The sequence below is a fragment of the Podarcis cretensis genome, assembly GCF_951804945.1.
Source record: "Podarcis cretensis genome assembly, chromosome: 8".
In the NCBI taxonomy this organism is placed as follows: Eukaryota; Metazoa; Chordata; class Lepidosauria; order Squamata; family Lacertidae; genus Podarcis; species Podarcis cretensis.
In genome coordinates, this window is record NC_137177.1 from 42266177 (window position 1) to 42290363 (window position 24187).

The 24187-nt window shown below is 42.4% G+C and overlaps 2 protein-coding genes across 3 annotated transcripts in view; one reads left to right on the top strand and one right to left on the bottom strand.

Moving 5' to 3' along the window:
* Positions 1 to 6640, top strand: part of PRMT7 (protein arginine methyltransferase 7) — a 28370-nt gene extending 21730 nt beyond the window's left edge. For both annotated transcript variants that reach the window (XM_079988283.1, XM_079988284.1), the window contains exons 15-18: positions 356 to 430; positions 2905 to 3065; positions 5125 to 5221; positions 6384 to 6640. In XM_079988283.1, the coding sequence (XP_079844409.1) occupies positions 356 to 430; positions 2905 to 3065; positions 5125 to 5221; positions 6384 to 6545 (495 nt within the window). In that variant the 3' untranslated portion in view covers positions 6546 to 6640. The remainder of the gene's footprint in view (positions 1 to 355; positions 431 to 2904; positions 3066 to 5124; positions 5222 to 6383) is intronic.
* Positions 6641 to 15735: 9095 nt separating this feature from the next.
* The window catches only part of SMPD3 (sphingomyelin phosphodiesterase 3), a 129572-nt gene continuing 121120 nt past the window's right edge, over positions 15736 to 24187 (bottom strand). The window contains exon 9 of the mRNA XM_079988285.1: positions 15736 to 23640. Within this exon, the coding sequence (XP_079844411.1) occupies positions 23539 to 23640 (102 nt within the window). The 3' untranslated portion in view covers positions 15736 to 23538. The remainder of the gene's footprint in view (positions 23641 to 24187) is intronic.

Consider the following 24187-nt stretch of genomic DNA (forward strand, 5'->3'; position numbering starts at 1 on the left):
AAGAAAAAAGAGAAGGGGGGAAATGATCAGTTCCTAATGATACAGGTTCCTCAAAGTACAATTAATTATCTGGTTTTTATTAGTTTGCAACATTTTTTCTTTAGTCCTTGAGTGGTTTTTATCTTGATATATTAGAGTTTATTTTTGGAGTGGTTTTAATATATCGTGGATAAGTGTGTTTGACATTCTGGTCGTTTGACATTCTGTTTCTTTGAAACAATTTAATTCTCAAAATATAGCTGTCATATTCCTGGGAGTGATGAAATGTACAGTTTTGATCCAATTTCTCATGTTTTAATTTAATTTTAAAACACTGAACAATAACATTGTGTCTCTCCCCTTTCTTTCCCCCTAGGACTTGTGGCGAATCCGCAGCCCGTGTGGTACCTGTGAAGGGTTTGATGTGCATATTATGGATGAGATGATAAAGGTTAGACTATCCTCCCTGTGTGCTGGATAAATGCCAACTGAATAAGAGATGTGGTTGTAGGTAAATTGCTTGTAATCGTGGTTCTAGCCAACCTGTGCATTAAATGGGACATACAGTACAGGAATGGTCTTCAGGCTCATGACAGGATTTTTGGAGGCCAGACCCCATCAACCACAATGTCATTTCTGCCCCACCCCAAGCTAAAGAATCTGGCAGGCATGAAACAAGCAGTGGCTTTTTGTTGGTCTTTGGCATGTTTTCTCATTTAAGGGCTGAGAGGGGATCTGGCCAGCTGAGAGGCACGCTTTGTGCCATCCTTTTTATGGCAGTCACACTGACAAGGCTTAGGCAGTGTAACCACCCCTCTCATCACAGCACAGCCCCACCCAGCACTTTAAATGAGAGGGTGCTGCTGAACATTGCTCAAGTCACCACACATGGAATGAGGAGGCACCCCAAAAGTCTCTGATAACACAGAGCTCTCTGACTCTTCCTCTCATTTAGCAATAGGAGACACACTGACAAGAGCAGAAGCTGAGCTTGGCCCATGACACTTGCCCAGCTAAAGTGGGATAACAAGTTGCAAAAACTGAAACAAGCAGGAGTTGTGTCTGGTTCATTGCCTGCCAGTTGGTCATCCTCTGATAACAAGATTTGATTGCTTCATAAAATGTAGCTTAGTTTCTTTAAACATCATTTTCTGTTATGTCATTTTCAATAGCTAGGAAATGTAGTATTGGATCAAATCATGGTTGACGTACCATTTATTTGGCAGCCTGACTACACTGGCTTCCAATTAGTGTTTGGGCCCATTTCAAAGTGCTGGTTTTGACCAATAAATCCTTCAAATGGATCAGGACCACTTCTTCCCATATGAACCACCCTGGACCCTGCAATCATCATCTGAGGCCCTTCTTCATGTGCCTCCTCTGTGAGAGGTCCAGAGGGTAGCAACCTAAGAGCAGGCCTTTTCTGTAGTGCCTCCTCACTTCTGGAATGTGCTCCCAAAGGAGGTTTGCCTTTGGCTAATTAAAAAATCTATGGCCCTTGATGGATTTGTTCGTTATTATGCTATATATGTATTTCTTTTTAGATTTTAGGCTGCCCTGTGATCTTCAGATAAGCATGCACAAATAAATAAATAAATAAATAAATAAATAAATAAATAAATAAATAAATAAATAAATAGTGTGTCTCTTGTAAGCATGACTAAGTCTGGATTCCAACCATAGCTTCTTATCCTAGTTCTGAGTAGGTGATTTTTTCCCCCTTCAGGTTAGCTTGTTGTCACTCCCCCCCCTTCCTCCTCCCACAATCTGAGCATCTCTGTTTGATGAAATCTGTAGCTTTCCAGGCATGACCTTTTCTTCGTTTATTTACTTATTATTAATGAGTCATCTATCTGCTCAAAGGAGCCCGAGGTGATATTCAACATTTTTAAACCCAATACAAATCATTAAAATACAAACCTTACATCTAACAATGTAATTAAAAAGCATATATACACACCCCATTAAAATACTACAAATGCCTAGTATTAAAAATGCAGCAACAGAACAAACAGAGGGCCAATTAAATAAAATCAGCCACAAACAATAGAAAACAGTTCCAGTAGCAATCCCACAGGAGACAAAAGCTAGCAGACAAATAAAGGTCCAATGATGTTACTTAAAATACTGAATACTCCCACAAGAACTTTTATACCACATCCTTCTTATGATGAAAATGAATGCTTGCAAGTCTTCAGCCTTCATTGTTCGAAAGCACAGGACCAATTAACTTAATTGCAAAAAATGTGTAGTTATTTGAAAGCACTACTTAGAAATGTCTGGGGTGACAAGCTTAATGAGTTGTGCTAGCAGCTGCAAAGCTATAGCAAAGATTGCTGTAAAAAGGAAAATAGACTTGAACGTAGTTGCAGAGAATAGAATTTATCAATTTAATTAAAAACAAACTCGCCTTATTCCCATATACACAGTCTGAGAATTTTGGACAGGCTGTAGCATGTGCTGGACAGAGAGAGCTGTGGGTTTGATTCTGCACGCTCATTCATTTAGTGCCTAGTCCAGCACTTTGCAGTATCCATCTCTGTCATCCATAAAATATAATACTTTACCTAGCCTAGATGTCATCCTAGAGAACAAATGCTAAGTTTGTAGAATATTTGGCCATTATGGTGAATAAACACATACACTCCAAATGGCAGAATCTGCTGAGTTTTCACCTGGCATCTGGTTGTTTTGACTCTTGGTATGTTATTAGCTGGGCTAATAGTTTACCAGAGAATGCCTGGTTCTGTAAATGAGTGAAATGTCTCTTTTCTTCACTTTAGAAGTGAAATAAATGTTACTGTCTTGACTTGCTAAAAGTTAATCTTGCCTCAGCACGTCAATGCTCTCTGAATATTTTAAATGAATACCTTATCTGTGAATATTCTAGCACTTCAATGCTTCCCATTTTGTTTTCTTCCATAGAACTCATTGGATTTCAGGGAGTCAAGGGAAGCAGAACCTCACCCGCTGTGGGAATACCCTTGCAAATCAATATCCAATCCACTGAAAATTTTGATATTTGACTTCCAACAAACTGTGCCAGAACACACTATCAAGAACGAAGGCATCATAAATCTGACAAAGTGAGTATCACCAAGAGAAAATGTGCAAGCCCTGTTCAGGACTGTGGCCACTATAGCTCAGTCTTCTTTCTTTTCCATGCAGAATGCCCCAGGCACCTCCAGGTAGGACTGGGAAGTATCCATTTGAGAAACTCTGGAGAACCACTGTCAGTGTAGAAAATGGACAGATTTCCTAACTCCGTATAAAACAACTTCCTATGTTCCTAAAAGTGCAGCAGAATGGCTAAGAATCATGGTCTCTGCCATTACTTCACTGGGTAGCCTTAGTTCTCTCTAGACCTCACATCTACAAATATAATATTGACCAACTTTGTGAAATTGTAAGGATTGCACTAAGGTGATATCTGAGGCACATTGAATACTCTAGAAGCGCTAAGTGCATGCAAAGTCAAGTATCATTATTAACACACTTGATATCGCTAGAATTAGCATCTGTTCCAGTCTAATTTTTGGATGGAAACTGCCCAGGTCACCCTGGCGGATCTTTGACAGGGACAGACAAGGGAATATGTCCCTCCTAATTCTCCTGGATCTCTCATTGTGTTTTAATAGCCATAAACCATGATATCATTCCTCACTGACTTGCCTGGTTGGAACCACATGCTTTTTAACATCCCCATGAATTTAGTGCCTGAGCCAGTATTAGCAATATGCCAAGCAAGCTCAGCTTTACCAAAAATAAAAAAAATCCCAGGGAATTGGTGGCTGCTCTGAAAAACAACCATAAAATTGGGACAGCATGACTGCATGACAAAGAAGGAGGAGGGGAAATTTCAGGGCCTAGAAATCAAAAGCAATAAACAAACATAATAAATAGACCCCATTATTTCAAGGGGGGTAACTTGGTATAAGATTGGGAGCTGAAATCAGATGGGTGTTTGAGATTTTAGAGCAAAAGCATATTCATATCACTTTTATATTTTATATTTAATAATGCATTTTTTCTGAAGAAAACTTTTGTAGTTCTATAATTTGCTTAATAATAATTAACATATTTCATGTATGAGATAACATACTGCTCTTAATGAATAATGTATAAATTACATTTCAACATATGACTGAATCAATTTATAATGACGTTTATTTCTCGTCTCCAAATATAGCCATCTGTTCCCTGGCTGATCATTTCTTTCTCAACCAGCGCACAGTATGTGGTGTTACCACCGAACCAAATTATGGTGTTATCATTGTACCAGCTGTAAAGTATTGGAACATCCTGTGCAGTAAAGATCAATATTTGTCTCTAGCATGATTCTTGTTTAAACATCAGATGTAGATTTTTCAGACTGTATCATATAGCTTGTGCTAGCAAACAAGTCAATCACATCAGTTACACATGAGATATTTAAGCTAAGACCAAAATAGTAGATACTTGCGTTAAAGTCTGAATCTTAAAATGAAAGACAGAATGCAAAAGAAGCTGGGTCCCACTTCACGAGTTATACTAAGCCAAACCATGGCTTAGCATGCATGTGGAAACGTGCAGGCTTCTGGAGAAGAAATTGCAAGCTTGTGGTTTAGCTTTCAGACAAACTACTATCTTGTAACTAAGGTTTGTTCTATGATTTACAGCTTGTAGTTTGTCTGGAAGAGCTAAACCATGAGCCCAGCTTCAGGTGACACACTAAGCCAAACCACAAATTAACTCACTGCAGCAGCAAAATGACTGGGGAGGTGAAAAATGGCTGCAGTCTCCTCTCCAGGAGCCCACATGTTGGCTCATTCATGCTATGTCATGGTTTGACTTAATTATAGGCATGAAAGAGGGCAGAAAGATCCTGCTTCAGGTCTTTAATGTGTTAATGCAGTTACTGTCCTATACACATTGTTTTGGTTCCTACAAGAAATTTCGCTTACTTACTACATCCATCTGCCAGCTGATGGAAGTTTCAGGCTCCCATAGGTGTAGCATTCATGCTCTTTCATCTCTCTGGCCTAGGCTGCTTCCGAGAAGGAAAGAGACTATTAATATTTCAAAAAGAATTTGTGCATATGTCAGTGTGCTGGTGTTCTTCAAAGTTAGCAGAAAATCAATACTTGAGGCTTTCTTTCTTTCTAGGACTGGGAAGAGCCATGGAGCTGTTCTGTGGATGGAATATCACCTGACACCCAGCATTTCTGTTACCACAGGGCTTGTGCAGGTTTCAAATGAAAAGGTATGCTTAATTCTCTTTCATCTTCACTCTGCTCCATGGGCGGGGGGGTGGGGGAGGAGAATGTTAATCTGAGTGATTCACTTCTATCTCATGGTTTGGGACATTTTTGGGCTTAATCAGTCTTCTGTCTTCTCTGAAATGCGAGGCAAATTTATTTATTTAGATATTTTTCTACCGCCTTTCAGATTTCATCTCAAGGTGCTGTACAGCACATTAAATAATTTAAAACCGTAAGAATCAATAAAAATCCACAAAACAATAAGAAGACTAGAACAATCCAGGTTAAATTAAGACATGGTACCATATGCTGGAGTCAAACAACAGCAAAAGCCTGGGAGCAGAAGTCTCCAAAGCTCAGTAATTCTGGCACCTGACTTTGCTGATGGGGGAAATGGTTCTATAGGGAAGACACCTCCACAGAGAAGGCTTCTTCTGATTGCCAACATTTATAAATGTTGTAAATCTGAATTGACAATTTTTCAGTGGAAACAGTGTGCTTGGATGCTACCATCGATTCACTTTTGCAGTTTAGAAGCCTCATTGGAAACATGTATAAACTATAATTCATTTGCATCTTTCAGTAGTATGACATCTGTCAGAGGTATTATAGGATGGCTATGTTCCATTTTTAGTTAACACACTAGGTGCAAGATTTTGCTGCCAAGCCAGAGCATAGGGGAAGTTCCCCCACTAGCCTTTTTTGAAAAGTGTAGCTTCTGTGTGTATGTTATAATTCTTACAGTCCGATCCAAGCATATGTACTCAGGAGTGAAACCTTGTGTGTGCAATACAATGTAAATTTATATAGGACTGCAGCCTTAGAAATCTTGGAGGTAATCAAGTAATTGGCGTTCCAGTTCAGCCCAGTTTGCTGTTTCCTCCATTCCAAAGAGCAAAATAATTTGCATTACCAAGTTATTCACCAGATGTCAGAAGTCCTAGGGGCCTAGTCTGAAGGCCTATGAGACCACCAACTTGTGGAGATTGGTGCAGCAGTTCCCTGAATGTATGGAATTCAGACTTCATTGATAATCACAACACATTCTGTTATGAATCAGCATGCTGATATCCTAAAGTAAAGTGATTGCTGTTGGTCTTGACAAATTAGCATATTGTATTTTTTTATCAGAGCTGATTATTTTTCTTCTGCTTGTTTCTGCAGGGCTATTGTCAATGGACTCCCCACTGCAAACAGGCTGTGTTTTTCTTCAGTTCAGATACTGGGTCAGAACCTCCCATTGATAACCCCTCTGCAGTTGCATACACCCTAAGCTTCAACCCAAAGACAGGCAATGTTATCATGGATTTTAAGCTCTTGGATTAATGTGGCAGCTTTCCAATCAAAAACCTTCCTGTTCCCCCTCCCCCCCCCCAATTCTTTTTTGACCAGATCTTAATAAATATATCAAGAGATAGCTATGATGGGCTTCTCTTCTCTTCTTTTGGGTTACAGCAGCTATTACTGACCCCCCAGGCATTGTCTGAAGGTTATACACATGCAGCCATGTTGCTAAAGTGTAAGCTGGTATGGCTCTGGTTCATGCCTGGATGGGAGATTACTTGTGAAATCCTATATATGCCGGCTACATGTAAAGCTTTAAAAATGATGCCTGAATCAGGTTATGAATAGTAATAATGCTATATTCAGATATAATCATGCTGATGAGACTGCTTCAGATTGTTTCCCCTTGTTAATGTGAGGACTGAATCATTGACAGCTGCAGCTTCAGAAGATTCCCTTGTTGCTTTCTAGGAACCAGGCTTGTTCTGCCACCCTATTGTTGCTGGTCTGGCTGGTTTCCTCACAGTTTCCTCCTTTGGCCAGACAGTGATGGCATCCCTTCTCAGCTTCTGCATAGTATTCCTTTTCATCTTAAGTAATTTACATGAGCCAAGAGAAATTCCTTCAAGTGTTGGTATATAAAGAAGACTACAATGAAGTTTTACAAACTTGCATGCACAAGGTTCCAATTTCAAGCCCCAGCAACTTCAGTTGAGAGAACTATAGGAAGTAAAAGGTGGGACTGATCATTGTCTGAAACCCTGGCTGGGTGCAGTATATCAATGCCCTGACTTGTGGCAATGCTGATTCAATAGGTTCAGTTTCTGGAGCTCCCTTCCCTTCATTTGCTGAAAATATCTGCATGTCTGCTATGGAACCTCAGCACATTGTATGCAATCTAATAACCTGTCCTAGGGTGCAGACTAAATCCATTTAGGCTGCTGGCCCAGAACACACCAAGTACACCCCACTGGTCACAAATTGCACAGGTGGATCAGTCAGGGATGACAAGCATGTGCCTCCATGCCCACCCCTAGTTACCAGTCTTCTCTTTAGAAATGTCTGATGGGTCACAGTTGAAAACTACTGCTATAATAGGCAGCAGTTGAGATTATTGTTGAAGACCTTGAGTGTCCATCCTTTATGAGATCCACTAGAGGGCGCTAAAGCCTTTGCCCACTTAATCAACAGCATCAGGGAGGTGTTTTTGTTTGCGATATCAAAAGGATACACAATGTTATTGAAAAGGTATTTAGATGGTAACCAACTCCTTTCTGGAACCATCGGTAGAAAGTAGGAAATTATCTTTATTTTATCCTATGTACTAATAGTGAACTCATTCTCTGAGTGAATCCTTTTTGTAGCGTAAGCCATCCACACAAGGAGGAATGGGAATGCAGCATAGTTTGCAGAAATACAAAAATTATTTGGGGGAAGCCCAAAGGGTTAGGGCTGGGCTCATTGACTGCTGTGGTGTGGGAATGGAGGGCAGTTGGAATGGAGTATCCTAGAAAAGGGTTACTGGTTTACTGGAACCCTGAACAGGAATACTCTGCATGGCAACATTTTGTTGCAAGTCCCACTTGTTTTTAAATAATTAAACTATTATGAACCTATAGGCATGCCTTAAGTGCTACTTCTGATGAAGCTCACTGGGTAACCCTGGGCCCAGTCACCATCTCACTCTAACCTACCTCACAGGATTTTTGTAAGGATACATTTAAAGGAGCAGAAAGAGAAAGGATTATAAAATGCCCTCCCCAGCCACTCTCCCTGCCCCCAATGAATGGGAAAAAGCACCTACATCACCCACTGCTATGCTCACACACAGAAGGAAGCTGTTTGCACCCTTCCTCTGTTCAGAACAGAAGGAAGGTTGGTGACCAGTCCTGGAATCCAGTGAAATGTGCTTCAGGGGGCATATTCCATGTAGGAGCAGGCAGTCGTCCTTGCATTGTGGATTTTTGAGGGGATATTTACTGAGACTTTTCCTGGCACCATAAGAGGTATTACTAGCAGGCACATTGGTGCCTGTGAGTGCAGTATGGGTGACCCATCCTCTTAAAAGCTTGGGAGAATCCTTTGTGGTGCCCCGCAAAGCAGCTTCCAGTTCATATTCTGTTGAGTCATGAACACAAAGCAGAAAGAAATAGGACTTTTTACAGTTGTGCTCCCCTCTTTCACTATTACCACTGAACAGCAGTGTGTTTGTCACAATGCAGCAGTGAATGTATGAGCCGGTCCCTTTCTCAGTGATATGTACAAGGTTTTGTTCTGATGCTGCAGAACAAGTGCTGGTTAATGTTCAACGTGTATATCTGTAAGGCAAATTCCATTTTAGTTCAGTGAATAAGGGTGCTTGGACATCAATACTGGCTATGCTAATGACCCCAACCATTAGTGCCTGAGCTCATCTGGATTCTGGTTCTTCATCCTGAGCTGTGTAAGTGCTTTGGGGGAAGCTATATGCTTTCTCAACATCTATGAGTTTAGGGCTTAGAAGATCTTTGCCTGTAAATGAGGCACATCATCTTAGATATATGTGTTAATTAAGGATAGGCGAATGCCTCTTTTTGATTAATGGTGTTCTGTCTTACCAAGACACTCAAAAACACAATAACTGAGCAACTTATCTCAAGGCCCGGCTCCCTCTCCTCAGTTGCAACCTGAGATCTTGTCCCTGATTGGTTTGGATTATACACCTCTGTCCCTTTTGACCCTCTTTTACTGCCTTTGAACTTGACCCTTGAACCACAAACCTGGCTCTGCCTGATTTGGATCAACAGCAAGCTACCTACCACTTCTGTCCCCCAAACTCAACCACCTGGGACCGATCCTTGCTGAGCCATGACAGATTAGCAGTACAGTGGTGCCTCGCAAGACGAAATTAATCCGTTCCGCGAGTCTCTTCGTCTAGCGGTTTTTTCGTCTTGCGAAGCAAGCCCATTGACAGCGTAGCGGATTAGCGCTATTAGCGGTTTAGCGGCTTTTAGCGGATCAGCTGATAAGCGGTTTAGGGCTTAGGAAAAGGGGGGAAAAAGGGGAAAAAACCCCGCAGGAACTCGCAAGACATTTTCATCTTGCGAAGCAAGCCCATAGGGAAATTTGTTTTGCGAAGCGCCTCCAAAACGGAAAACCCTTTCGTCTAGCGGGTTTTCCGTCTTGCGGGGCACCACTGTACATCCTAAAAAATAGGAATCATTTATTTCAACATGAATGGTTCAAAAGCAATAATAATTGCAATACCCCCAACTTTCACATTCATCAAAATCCTCTGAAAGACCTGCATTTTAGGGCCAGTCCTACCAGTAAACAAAGTGATGCAGCTGCCTTAGGTAAGTGGAATACAAAAAAGGAGGGGGCATGCTTGGTCGGTGCTGTTAGCAACAATTCCTTGCAAATAAACATTCATGAGTGCACTTGAAGCTCCTGATTCTTCTTTCGCAGGATGCCTGTCATCACATATAACATCATTTGTGAGTCAGGTGGGTTTGGTGTTAAGGGAAATTGCCTCATGGACCAAATTAGGACCCTGGACCAGAGGTATCCTACCACTGTCCAGTATATAAAGCTAGCAATGTTCTTTGAACACCCCCATATAAGACCACTTAGGAGGCTGGTTTAATGCCCAAGAATGAATATTTGTGGTCTTGGGGGGCCTCCTTTATTGAAAGCTGAAGTGCTCAAGTCAGGCGTTTTGACTGTAAATGGGATACTAGCAATACTGAAAGCAGCAGCTAGGGAGATGTGTGTGTGTGTGTAAGAGAGAGCTCATTAAAAACAACATTGTCCTGTGCATGGTCTTATTAGCCTGAGTTCTATTGATTTCCTTTTTCTCTGACGAGAGAAGAAACACAGATTTCAGCTCAGCTTGCCCGATTAGCAACCCTTGAGAAAAATTCAGAGGAAAGGGGGCAGAAAAGCAAACCGGATGCTTTGGCTTTGGTGCTTGTGTTGCAATCAATAGAAGTCAAACTCCTTCGAGCTTGTGTGTATTTGATGAATTTCAGATGATTTGGGAGCCTGGACCGACCTCAGATCAATACTAACTTGCTCAAGGGCCGGCCTCTAAATAACAAAGGCAGCAGAGTTTTGATCCACACAGAAGGACGTGTCAGCTTAATGAAGTTTTGTGAGTGCAATTAGCTTTGAAGTTAGGGGTGAAATTCGGGGTCTGGCAAATTCAGACGAGGCTCAAATTGGTGTTTCTGCTATTGATTCCTATTGAGACTCAAAGACTGGGACAAAAATTACATCCCTATCCGATACCTCCCATTCCTATTTTCAAGACCACCTTGTATAAACAGTATTGTATAAATGCCACCTGTATTATTATTAATTGAATTTATATACTGCCCTATACCCAGAGGTCTGAGGGCGGTTCACAGAAAAGTTCAACATAAAAACCACAGTATATATAATCAAAATAAAAACAACCCAATACCGCCCCCCAAAAGCCACATTTTAAAAGGGATGTCAATCAGATCAACCAAAGGCCTGGTTAAAAAGGAACGTTTTTGCCTGGTGCCTAAAGGTGTATAATGAAGGTGCCAGGCAAACTTCCCTGGGGAGAGCATTCTGCAGACGGGGAGCCACTGCAGAGAAGGCCCTTTGCGTGGACAGGCAGAGTCCCCCCAACCCCCAGGCGACCCCCGAGCGGAATAATGACTCAAGACAACGTGCTATGGGATTAAAATTGGCCACAACTTTATTAAATTTCAGATGTAGGGAGACCTTCGCACAGGCATTGGGTGTTTATCCTTCCCAGTCCCCAGCCGGGGATCTGGGAGACATCAGGGTTATCCAGAATGTGTGGGGATTGGGCTGGCTCTGGAGAACATATGTTCAAGCAGAGAGCCTGCCCCCCGTTTCACCGCCGTTGGAGGGGAGAGCAATGACAACCTCTTGGCATATGGCCAATGCCTCCCCTCAAGACCCCTTTAAAGGGGAACCCTGGGATCACCACCACAACGGGCAACTGGTATATAGAGGCAGATTGCCTCCGACAGTTATTACAGATGCATAAAAGCAGGTGGTTGCATTCTGAAAACATTTAGTGGACTTTTTTCTAATTACTACAGCAGAACATAAAACCTTAACCTTTACAGTGGTACCTCAGGTTAAGAACTTAATTCGTTCTGGAGGTCCGTTCTTAACCTGACACTGTTCTTAACCTGAGGTACCACTTTAGCTAATGGGGCCGCCTGCTGCCGCCGCGCCGCCAGAGCACGATTTCTCTTTTCATCCTGAAGCAAAGTTCTTAACCTGAGGTACTACAAGTATTTCAGGGTTAGCGGGGTCTGTGACCTGAAGCATCTGTAACCCGAGGTACCACTGTATTTGCAGGGCTTGGGGGGGGGGGGGACGACGACGACAGAAAATGGTTCTTCCTTTCCCTTACAAATTGTAATGTTTGTGCTGTTTCCTGGTTTTAATATAGTTAATTTCATTTAAAGGTTGGATTTTAATATTTTAAGTACATGCCGCCTAACAATCCTGGGTGTTGCTTCTGTACATACCACCCCAATGGCCCCTTCCACACCTGGAAAGAGCCCTGACTGCAAACAAGCCCAGTGCACACTAAGCTGGCCCCAACCCTCAGGGGCTAATGGTTCGAGCCACAAAATCCCTGAGCCTGGCAGGCCTGCATTTTCCACTTGAATGTCTGCCATTTTAGAATCTGTTTCAAACGTGGGAAACCCTGATTCTAGCTCAGAATCCCCCAAAACCTGTTGGATTCTGGCAATCGGGTTGTGTGTGTTTCAGATTACATGCTCTCCTATATTGCAATTTTTATAGAATTATTAAATCCCTTTTTATTTGCTGAGTACTTTCCCTATCCTTGGGGAGTTCTGTGTCCTAGGCCTTAATGGTGGATTCCAGCCCTGCAATCATGGAAATGTATAGCCACGTTACTTGCTGTCATCATCAGAGTCAGGTGACAACTTTTAAAGGAAAGAGTTCTAAGTCAAAATGGTTGGTATTTCTATCTATTTCTCGTGGAAATGTCTATTGTCTCCCTCTGCTTTTTCTTTTTCTTTTTCTTTTGCTGTGGCTGTACTGATAACCCCGCACTGTGTCTGATGTTTATGGTCTGTAGACCAAGTAAACTGAAGTAAACAAATTGTAGATTTTTCTTACACTGATGCAGCCAGATTGCACCAAATGTGGCAAACCACATACACCATATATGTAGTGCATATATGGTGCCACAACCATGTCCTTGATGCCTTTAGAGGTTCACTTCTGTTTAGAAATATGAGGGTGAGATATGTGTTTTACATCAGATGTTCTGCCCCTTCTTTCACACTAGTACCTTGCCCATAGAATCCATAATAGACAGAAGGTGTGTTTTTTAGCCTTAAAATTTTATTATATCATTTGCATCAACCATATTCCTTTCAGCACCATAGAAGTGAAGAAGAAAGACTTCTCTTCATTTGCCAAAATATCTTTTAAAAAAGAGAGAGAGGTGTAAGCTGATTTCATTTCATTACACACAAAGAAATGGATGGAACATTTTAATTTGGCTTTCTTTAATATATATTTATATATTATATATAATCATAACAAAAATGCCAGAAGGTTTGTATGTGCTTACCATATAAAAACATTAGTTTTTAGAAGGATACAATACAGAAAAAATCATTGAAATTAAAAAAGTTTTTTTTTTAGGCTTTCTAAATCTATTAATACAATATTTAAAAAGACAAAGATTCATAGTTAAACTGTGTGCAGGTTATGGACAAAGGAGAATGACCGCTTTAGTAATACCAGATTTATTTATTTTTTAAAAAAGATTAATCTGTCTTGTCACTGAAAACAGTTAAATTGGGAATTTTTCTATTACACAGTTTGAAGTCTACACAAACTCCCTTTCCCCAGCTGGACAGAGACAGGCAACATTTCACTCTGTGAGCTGGGCCGATATGTGTTGACTAGCAGATTTGCATTCCAGGCTAAGCATATGTTAAAATGGACTGGGCTGATTCTATGAGACTGCAGCCACTCATTAGGGACTCGGGGAAGTGGCTTCCAGCTGCAGTAGCATGGTCATCGATTGAGTATTCCATAATGGTAAGAAGAAAAGAAAATGTGGCAATGGAAGAGAAGAAAGAGAAGGAGGGGGAGAAAAAGAAAAAGAAAAAGGAGGAGGAGGAGCAGAAGGAAGATGAGAAGGAGAAGAACAATAAAAAAATGGAGCAGGAGAAACAGAAAGAGAAGATGAATGAGACTGAGGAGACATTGGAAGAGGAGGAGAGAATATTTTAGGGCTGACGTTTCTGGAATTATGGCAATCTAGAACATTATGAGAACTGCCTGTCTGATCAGATCAAAGGTCCATCTAGTCTGGCATTTTCTCACCAAAGGTGGTCAACCAGCTACCTCTGGGAAACTTAAAAGCAAGACATGAAGAATTATCTCCTGCTGTTTGTCCACAGTGCCCAGTACTCAAACTGCATCTGAACATGGAGGGTCTATCAAGCTACTGTGGCTGCTTGCTGTTATGTATACTAGGTGATGTCTGAGATAGTGGCCTAGTTCAGATACAGAACGATCTCAGTCTGACAAACCATGGTTTACCAGAAGAAGAGTTTTGGGGATGCATTACCTGCTTTGTTCCCTCCTTTCTCTCTTACAACTTTATGCAGTGCTTCTCAGGCTTGTTTCACTATTTTATATCTGATCTGGGAAACTGTGGTTTAAGCTCTAATTAGAAGCCAGGATTGTGAAACACAGTGTGAATGTAGTTGGAAGTGAAACCACAGTTTCCCACTACTGTGGTTTAACAGCAGTATTGAAACAAGGCAAGAGAAAGGAGGGCACTTTCAGGAAATGCTGCTGCTTCTCTGTCTGGTTTTTCAGACTGAGATCACTACAGCTGAATAAGGCTGGACACTGTGAATCCTGTAACTTGGGCAGACCTCAACTTTTCAAGAAGCACAGAGCCCCTGCTGCTTATTGTCTCAGTGATTCTTGCTAACGTGTATCCTATGACACAACCATTAATGTGGTTCATTATGCTGTATGTTTCCCTGCCCCCATGCCACACAATCAACTATTGTGTGCCAAGGAATGTGCAGTGTGGTGTTGTCATGCTACATGTTGTGTTATATGAAGAAGCAGGAAACAGATATGCAATAAACCCAACTCTGTGTCTCTCATAAAGTCTACTTCTGCCATGAAAGAACAAGCTGATACTAAGTATACACATGTCCTTCCCTCCCTATTTCATCACACTTGATCAACATAGTAGCACCTGTCTCCATCCTGATGCCCTCCAGATGCTGCTGAACTACAAGTCCCATCATCCCTGACCATTGGCCATGCTGGTTGGGACTGACGGGAGTTGGAGAAGAACAGCTTGCATGCAGAAGGTCCCATGTTTAATCCTTGGCATCTTTAGGTAGGGCTACAGGGGACCCCTGCTAGAAGCACTAGATGGACAGACTCAATATAAGGGAGCACCTTTTGCACATAACCTCTGGCGAGCACTAGGTTGTAGCTAATGTGCAGCATCAGTTGCTAAATATTATCTAAAAAAGCCATCAGACCCAACAAATTTTAAAAATTCCATCTAGCAACAGCAGGCATGGCAAGGGGGAGTCATTAGGTTATGTACTTTGCAATAATAAGCACAGTATTAATAGGGAAGGAAGGAGAGCACTTAGGGAATATCAGACAGCAGTAGCTGCAGACAGGAAGTTGAGTCCAATATTTCTCAAGAGAGGAAGTTGTGAAGGTGGGTGTGTTCTTATGGACTGTATGTAAAGAACGTGGATAGCCAGCACAATGCCCTCAAGGTGTTGAGGACCACAATTCCCACAATCCCTGGGCATGCTGGCTGGGGCAGATGGAATTTGAAGTCTAAAGCAGTGGAAGCACATCACATTGGTGACCCTTGACACCGAGTATATCCAGTTGGAAACCATATTCTATGATGGATAGTATAATCACAGTAACTCAGTAACTGATAGTGCAGTCCTATTCCTGTTTGCTCAAACACAAGTCCCACTGCGTTAAATAGGACTGACTCCTAGGTAAGAGGGCTGTGAATTTATAGACCGAGGGGCCCTGAGCATATTCTTGAATGTAATTCAGCTTGAGCAGGAGTTTTCCCTTAAGTAGCCAGGGGGGCTGATGTCCTGTAATTGCCTAAGAAGAACTAGGGATGTGGAGAGGCTCTCTTGGAAACATAGTTGGTTTTGTTTAATTTCTCTCATTAAAAACCCCTTCCTTCCTTCCTTCCTTCCTTCCTTCCTTCCTTCCTTCCTTCCTTGACATTCCTAATACTTTTCTCTGGAGCAGGAATCAACCAAAAATGACCTTGAAGGATCACTTTAAACAAAATCTGTTGATCCCTCTGACACCTGGATTTTTCTCACTGCAGGGTGTTTTCTCACCAGTCCTGTACTCCCTGTACTTGGATTCCTAATGCTGACTGGTGAATGGCAGGTCACAGCACACCATGGCCTAGCAACCTGTTTATTGTGAGTCCAAACAAGCATGTTTGTAAAACTCTTTGCTCAATGTTTTTCAAAACTTTTTTTCTTCCCTTAAAATCCCCTAAATGTTTCTCCTAACAAGGGACCAACAAATTCACTTTCAAAATGTCCTTGGTGAAATTCCATGGCAACTCTAAAAAGGACAATGAAGTATCCTGTATCTAAGGGGATTCATGGTAGTGTTATATAATACTTTAAGAATAGCATAGTGCTGTCTCAGGCTATACTTCCTAGATACATATCATGTACCATGATGCTAGATCCCACAGGACTCAGATGAGTGCAAGATTCAGGTCACTTTCCTCAGGAGAGAATATTCAATAGCTGGTCCCGTGATCTCTTGCCTAGAGGATGTTGACCTACAACCAACCTTAGACTTAGAGAATGAGACTACTGGTCTTCAACCTTAAGTCCCCAGATGTTGTTGGACTCCAACTCCCATCATTCCCAACCAGCATATCCAAGAGCACCTGGGTACCCACGGTTGAAGAGAAATGTTCTAGACCTCACAGAAGCCAAAGGACATAGAATTGGGTAAGGGCCTCTTAAGGAATGTAGGTGTCTCCTTCAAGGAGGTAGGGCTTAATGCAGAATAGGTCTTGCCTGCTTTAGAAGGCCTCAGCTGGCTTCAGCTCCCTATTGTGGCAACATCTTTCACAACTCAGCCAGCAAGACCTATTGGGAACTGTCCAGAGTTCTTATTCCTGGATAGAGAGACCTGCCATGACCACCTGTCCAGATTTAACTATACTTGACCCTGCCCAGAACCATATGTCCCCATTTTCCTGGAGTTCAAAAATTCCACCCATTTTCAAAGCTTTATGGTTCGCAGGATACTTGTAGAGTTCTATAAATTATGCAGGCAGCACTAACCTTGGTCTCATCCTCCCTTAGGGAGCAAGTATCTCATTGAGTCATGAGTGGCTTTGAGGAGATGCAGATGGTTTCTGCTCCTTTGAATTTGATTCTCCCATTTAAACAGGCCTTTGGGGAGCTCGTTGAGTTGACCAGTTAACCATTTTGAACGGTCGGCATGAGCCAAACCTGAGGTGACTTTCATAAGAAATCCTCTATCTCTAGTATCACTTTGCTGGCGTTGTGCATGTGCACATGATGCCTATTCAAATGTCAACATTTCCTAGTCTTAGAAAAACACTTGGGGGAGTCCCTTTGGTAGGGAACTGGCTAGTTGTAGAAGTGTGGGAAATCAAGTTCTTAGGAACCAATGCCTAAATACAAAGTGCAGACACATATTAACACAGTTATGATCGGTGTGCATGTGAATAAATCAGGGCATTTTCCCTTGCAACATACAGGGGAGCCAATGGGAAAGGGTTGTGTTATATCCATGGTTAGTTCTACTCAGAGTAAACCCACTGGACATGGCTAACTTAGGTCCTTTAATTTCAGTTGGCCTACTCTGACTAGAGCTTGGTTGGTGATAACCCTTTGTGACACTCTGTGCATGAACTGGAGACTTATAAATTCAACATACATCAGAGCCTGTGCTCAGCTTCCTCTGGCTCAGCCTGGTGCTTTCCAGATGTTCAGGCTACAACCCCTGTGGCCACTGGCTGAGGCTGATGGGATCTGTAGTTCAAAACACCTGGAGGGCAGCAGGTTGGGGAAGGCTGGTCTGGGGCAAGGCATGGCAACCAGAATCAGTCATGCAGCTCAGGGACTGCCTTTATCTGCAGGACTGGGATGGCATGCACAGGATTCAATAGCCACATTTCAACTAGGGATTAAGGACAAGGTGACAAAGGGCACACCATGTTCACCACCTTCGCATAAGTTCAAGATTTCTCCCCTCCCCGACAAATAGGGAGGAGAAGGTGGTATTCAGTGACAACTGAAACAGCTCCTGTGACTTCCTCCCACCAATGGGTTATGTAGAATACTGGAATATGCTCTAAGATCTGGGTGTTTTATCCTTCCATCTGGTGTCCACATCATTGAAAATAAAATTGGATCCTAAGGGACTTTAGACCATGTACATAATACAGCTGTTGCAATAACAGGAAAGAATGTGATCACAGATGTACAGAATTTACTTTTCTTTTTCAAAACACTGATCTCTGGAATGAGAAGTATATTTCTTCCATTTGCCCTCAAATAGGATTCCAGCTCTTCCATAGCATATCAAGGCAGCAGAAGGCACAAGGTCAATGCACTAATAAGGCAAAGGAATATGATTCCCAGCCTAAAAGTTTCCCCAAAGTTTGACCCACAATACTATTCAATGGTTACGAATGACATTGTTGTTGATTAATCCAAAAGTATCTAGCTCTTTTTACAACTTTCAAATTTTCTACAGTTTTAAAAATGGAGAATATCCAAGAATGATAAACTCTGAGAAAGTTTACTTCAAAACTGACACTGACCCCCCCCCCGAAAAGAAACCCCACAACTCACCCAAAAAAGAAATCTCAATACATCTAAATTTGAAAGGGGAAGAAGGAAAAACCTGGTTTGGTTTTCTTTCTTTCTTTCTTTTTTTATAGAAAAGCAAGAATTCCCAGAAAGTAACCTGTAATTTAGACAGTTAGCTTTTGTGGGTTTTTAAAACTGTAAATAGTGTAGCACAGTTTGGCAGTAATTGGTACAATAACTTATAGACCACACAGCATGTCTACTTCAGCTACTCACAGAATGTGGATATCTGGTGGTAATTTACACAGCTTAAAGGGAGCTATTTAAATACTGCGCCTTGGCTTAGTTTTACTGCTAGTGGTAAACATTCTAGACAGAGATGGTGGACAGCATATGAGCTGTAATTCATACTGCTTTGGACAGAAAAAAGTTAATAAAATACAAGCAAAACAGAAAAGTAGAATGAGAAGCAATGTTGCAGATAAAACCATCAGTCAGGTTTAGCTTGGGCCATGAACTAGAAAATCCATTGGTTCATGCCCCTGTAGAGAAAGTTTGATGCAATGAAGACAGATGAATATGTGGGGAGGGAGCATTTTTCTTTTCTCTCTCATAGAATCAGAAAGTCGGAAGGGACTCCATGGGACATCTAGTCCAGCCCCCTGTAATGCAGGAATCTCAACATGCAGTCCCCCATCCAATTTGAAACCATACTGGACCCTGCTTAGCTTTACAAATGTGCTAGCAGTTTTTATTGCAGATTGATTTCTGTTCTGGGCGATGAAATCCTATTTGCTCCTGGTCATCACCACCACAGGGGTTGGTACAGTCCATAAAGGTGCTTTGATTTGGACATGATCCAAACTAGCCCTGATTAATACACTTTCTGTCTCTGTTTCCTTGGAACATGCAAAGCAGCCCCGTGGGTGCTAGTCATCTAGGGCAAATGGGCTCTGCCCCACCAACCTCACAGCCTGCCTGCCTTTGTTCTTACAATGGCTTGTGGCACTGACCGTCAGCTTCCTCCTTCGTAGAACACAGCAGGGAGGAGGATGGGAACAAATGCAGAGCCAGTTGGTACCGCCTGTCATTGTCTCGGCCTCGGCCTCCAGTTGGCCTCCCTGCCTTCCACCCTGTCTCAGTTTGCACCATTGGTGGTGCCTTAGCAGGTCTGCTGCAATCTCTGCTCACAGCAATTTGCTTTCTGGAGTTCCCTGCTTTTGAATGGCCTGATCAGGCATCTGTGGAAGTTTTACTATTGCTTAGGCTTTCAAAGCACGGGAGGAGAAAGGTGATTCCCCTTAACGCTGAGGCAGTCAAGTCTCCTTCTCTACAAGGGTTGTGGAAAGGCAAATTTCTTCCCACTTTGATGTCTCCAGAATTTTGCAGGTGCAATGATGTGCTACAGGCTATGGCCTACCTGTAGCAAGCCTTTGCAATCATTATGGACTTCATTTCGGAACCTGGTACAGATCCCATTGTCCAAGTCAGTTTTCAAATCCCTTTTAGAGCCATTTCAAGTGCACCTACCCTGACTTTTACAGAGAAAACCCCATGACTGATTTTTTTTTTTATTATGTTTGCACTGTATTCCATTTCTCCAGAAATGTTTGCATCATTTCCAATCAGTTCTCTCTGATCCACCAGTCTTTTATTTCATCTTCCTTGATTTCTTGTTCTTTGTTTTTCAGGAGAGGCAAAGAAAAACCCTGCTTCTGGAGCCATCTGGTTCTATGGTACATCTTGTTCAATCTCACAGCCATAGCACTGAGATCTGTTGCCAGATTCTGAGACATGCTCTCCACTGAGGATGGCCCCCAATTAGTGCATCTGTACAAAGATACACTAACTGGGGGCTTACCCTTCCCTCCCGAGATGATCCAAAATGTTGCACTGGTTGCACTGGCAACAACCTCTGTCGCCCTTAGCTGCAGAACCGCAGAATTATGAAGCATTACGAAATCAGAGATTTCGCTAAAGACTGGTGGGGAGGCTTGGCTCAATCTATGCTACATCCTAATGTATTTTAGCAACCGTGGAGCTGAACAGGCAACAATAGTGCCTCCCAGTGTACCTAATACATGACAGGAACATGTTTCAGTGTGCATAATGCTGAATGACAAGCCCACAACTGCTTAAGCATATTTGAAAATTCTGCCTCCGAGTTCAAGAGGGATATGAAAAGCAGATTGGGTTGATCTATGACATTTGATCTTCCACCATTTATAAGTGGCAATACTATTTTGGAGAGGTACAGATTCTCCCTGCTCTGGAAGGTGTGCTTGTCACTTCTAAAAAAGGAAAGTGTCACATCAGAAGTGCAGACTAGGAGAGAAACAGATTGTTGCAGGTGAGAGTCTATTCAGAGTTCATAAAATAAATTTGTGTTCAGGTAGGAAATAGATAATAGTGTCTGGGTACTTATTCATGAACTTTATAGATGCCTGTGGGAAACCAGCAAGCAGGATTCAAACACAAGATCATGGCTAGTAGCCATCAATAGACTTCTCCTTCATTCTAACTCTCCAGTCTAATTCTCTTTTAAAGCCATCCAAATTGGTGGTTGTCTCTGCCTCCTGTGAGTGTTGCAAGTGAATGAGCTTATAAACGAATGAGGTGCTGTGACTGGACAGTGGAAGTCATGTTTAGGCCACGCTGCCCCAGAAGCCACTCCCTCTATCAATGGGTGGGCAGGGAACACTTGATGGTTCTTAGTGGGGGAAACTCAGGCACTCTGCATGTGTTTAAAGACACTCTTTCCTTCATACATGCTGTACAAACCCTGCTGTGGGAAGAGGGATGCGGTTCAGAAATTTCAGTCCACCACCTCAAATCAAGCTGAACCACCAAGCTGGGAGAGCGGGGCAGGAATGGCACAAGAGAAGAGCGAGCAAACAAATCTTCTGCAACAAAAGTTAAGAGGTACAAATGGTAATGTGTGAGATCTTCCTCTCCTTGAAGTGACAGGCACATCTTCCGCATGTGGCACTTTTAATCTGTCTGATTCAGAATTTACAGAACTTTCCTACTGTGTCTTGCTATGCGCTTCTGGTGAAGTTGCTTGTATTTTAGCTAAGGCCCTCCACCACCTATTTCCTTGCATTGCTCTCTCTGTTCTCACAATGAATGAGGACTAATATACACATCACTAGAGTAGCCACTGTTTCCCTGTGACTGGTTCCCATGTTGCTCTGATCGTGCTCAAATGAAGAAATCCCACTGGGATGGGCAGGCAGAACAGGAAGCAACTGCATTGGTGCTATACCTCCTTGAGGGTTGATAGCACTGGTGTGGTTGCATTGCACATGACCCATCTGTTCCATGCGATTCCTTCATCCAGACAGCACTGGAACTGCGTTGGATTCAGCCGTGCCACTTTGTTGACATATTCAGTAGGTCTATGGGCCAATTCAGGCATTCAGCAGACTCCATTGGTCATGTTTCCCTTGTGGTTGTGATGGCTGGGTTTACATAGTTCAATTCTCCCGCTCACCACCTATAGAAAACTAACACACTAGAGAGAAGGTTTAGGCTAGCCTTTCCCCTGACATACTACCTTTCCATGTGCTGAGAACCATCTTTTGGTGGAGGAATGTTCCAATAGTCACATAACTGAGGTGGGTTCCATAGTCTACGCCAACGTTACATGTGTTTATTCATAAATCCAATCTGTTTCTGTTCCATATTAATCTATTGTTGTTTTTTAAAAAAACTGCACAAGAATTTGTATTTCAGTATTTTGATATGGATTTCAATATGCATTTCATCACAAAATATTTAAGTATGTATTTTGTCTCAATGTATGCATTTTATTCTAAAATATGCATTATTAAATGCATTTTGGTATCACAAAAGTTCAGAACCTGAAGGGTAATTATGGCCCCATCCACACAGAAGTTGCTGCAGATCAGGTCAGAGCCACCAGAGAGTCAGAGCAGACAAAGTTGAGATAGATTATTAGACTGACGGGGTTGTATCCAAGAAAGCACAGAAGCACAGCAGAACCTCCTTCCCTTCCTTCCTTCCTGGGCATCCCAAAATCTGCTCTGGAGGGTTGGGGAGGAACCCCAAACAGGTTTGGGGAAGGGAAGGAGAACGAGGGGCAACTCCATTCCACTTTGTTAGATACAACTTATTGTCTGGTGGTGACATAAGACAGCTTTGAAAGTTTGTGTGCCAAACCTCTCATACTGCAAGCTGCAATGGACCAGTCCAGGAAAGATGCCGCCACTTGTATCTGCCACATCTGCCATAGTATCTTCTGAAATCTTATCTCCAGGATTGCATTGGTAGAGAATACTTTAGGATTTGGCCCTACTGTTTTGACAGTTGCCTGCTTATAGGCAATATGACACTGTTTTCCAAACCTGGGTTTTGAAGGTCCTAAGAATGCTGTCGCCAGGATGCTTTGGGTTCTGAATTACCATTGCCATCCTTCTCGTTTCCCCTACCTGTCCACCCACCTCCACCCCAATGGTACCTCACTGACCATTCCATTCCTAAGTGAGTGGCATGCAATGTGGAGGCATGCTTCTGACGCAGGCATGCTACTACAACATTAACAGGCTAAAAAGAAAAAAGGAAAGGAAAGGGGGTGGGGAAGAAAAGGATTTTTTTTAAAAAAGAAGAAGAGAGAAAGTAAGCATTAGCTCATTAAGGATATATAAAGAAATGATTCAAAAACTCGCTTTTGGAGCAGCACTAACACAGAGACTGATTACAAACTAAATTGTGCTATATATCAGTATATATATAAAAAAACATTGTTTTGTAAGAATGGCACTGGTTCAAAAGAATTGGGACTTCTACCTTGGTTCCTTTTAAGTCCACAGTGAAAGTATAGAAATGCAGGCTTGCCCGGTTGCCTGGCAACTCGTGACGCTTGTGGGTGGGCTGACACCCCCCTCCCTTCCCCATCTCCCCATGCACACATTCACATACGTTCTCTGCTTCCCTTTTTAACATCTTCCTAACAGGATGCAAATGGAGAGGAATCTGAAAAGCAGGTAGAATCGCAGCCAGAGGATAGTCTGAGTCAAGCCTGGTCTTGAGGGGGTGGGGGCATCCGAAAAATCCCACACTCTGTCTTGCATCTTGGTCACAAGTTTGGAAATTCCCTCCTCTACACACTTGGGGGACAAAAAACCGGTCCTTTTTTAAGGATCCTCTTCTCCCGTTGAAACCATCAGGCGCATGGCAACAGGCAGGTGATCAGTTAAGCCTGCCAGCTGAGTAATGAAACTGAACTCTTCCACTTCCTGTGGGGGAACAGCAAAAGAAATGACTTTTAAAAAGAGCTCTATGGTGTGTGTGTGTGTGTGTGTGTGTGTGTCCCCACCACTTTTAAAGGTTTCAGATGAAAATAAACATATCAGAAGAGCCTGGATCAGGCCAAAGACCCAAATAGTCCAGTGCTCTGTTCTCATAGTGACCTACAGAACTCTGCCCACCTGTGGGTCCCAGGAACTGCTCTTCAGAGGAATCCTGCCTCTAACAGTGGGATGAGAACATTGCCATCGTGGCAAATACCTGCTGATAGCCTTGTATCCCATGAATTTATCTAATCCTCTTTTAAAGCCATCCATATGGGTGACCACCGTGACTTTTTGTGGGAGCTAATTCCACAGTTTAACTATTTGCTGTGTGGAAAAAGTCCTGTCTTTTGCCTGACCTGAATCTTCTGACATTCAGCTTCATTGGCTGATTCTAAGTTCTAGAACGATGATGCCCTGCCTACAGTATGGCTGAAGCAAAAAAACCAAAACTGGGCATCCTCCCAGGGGCATCTTAACATAATGGGATCCC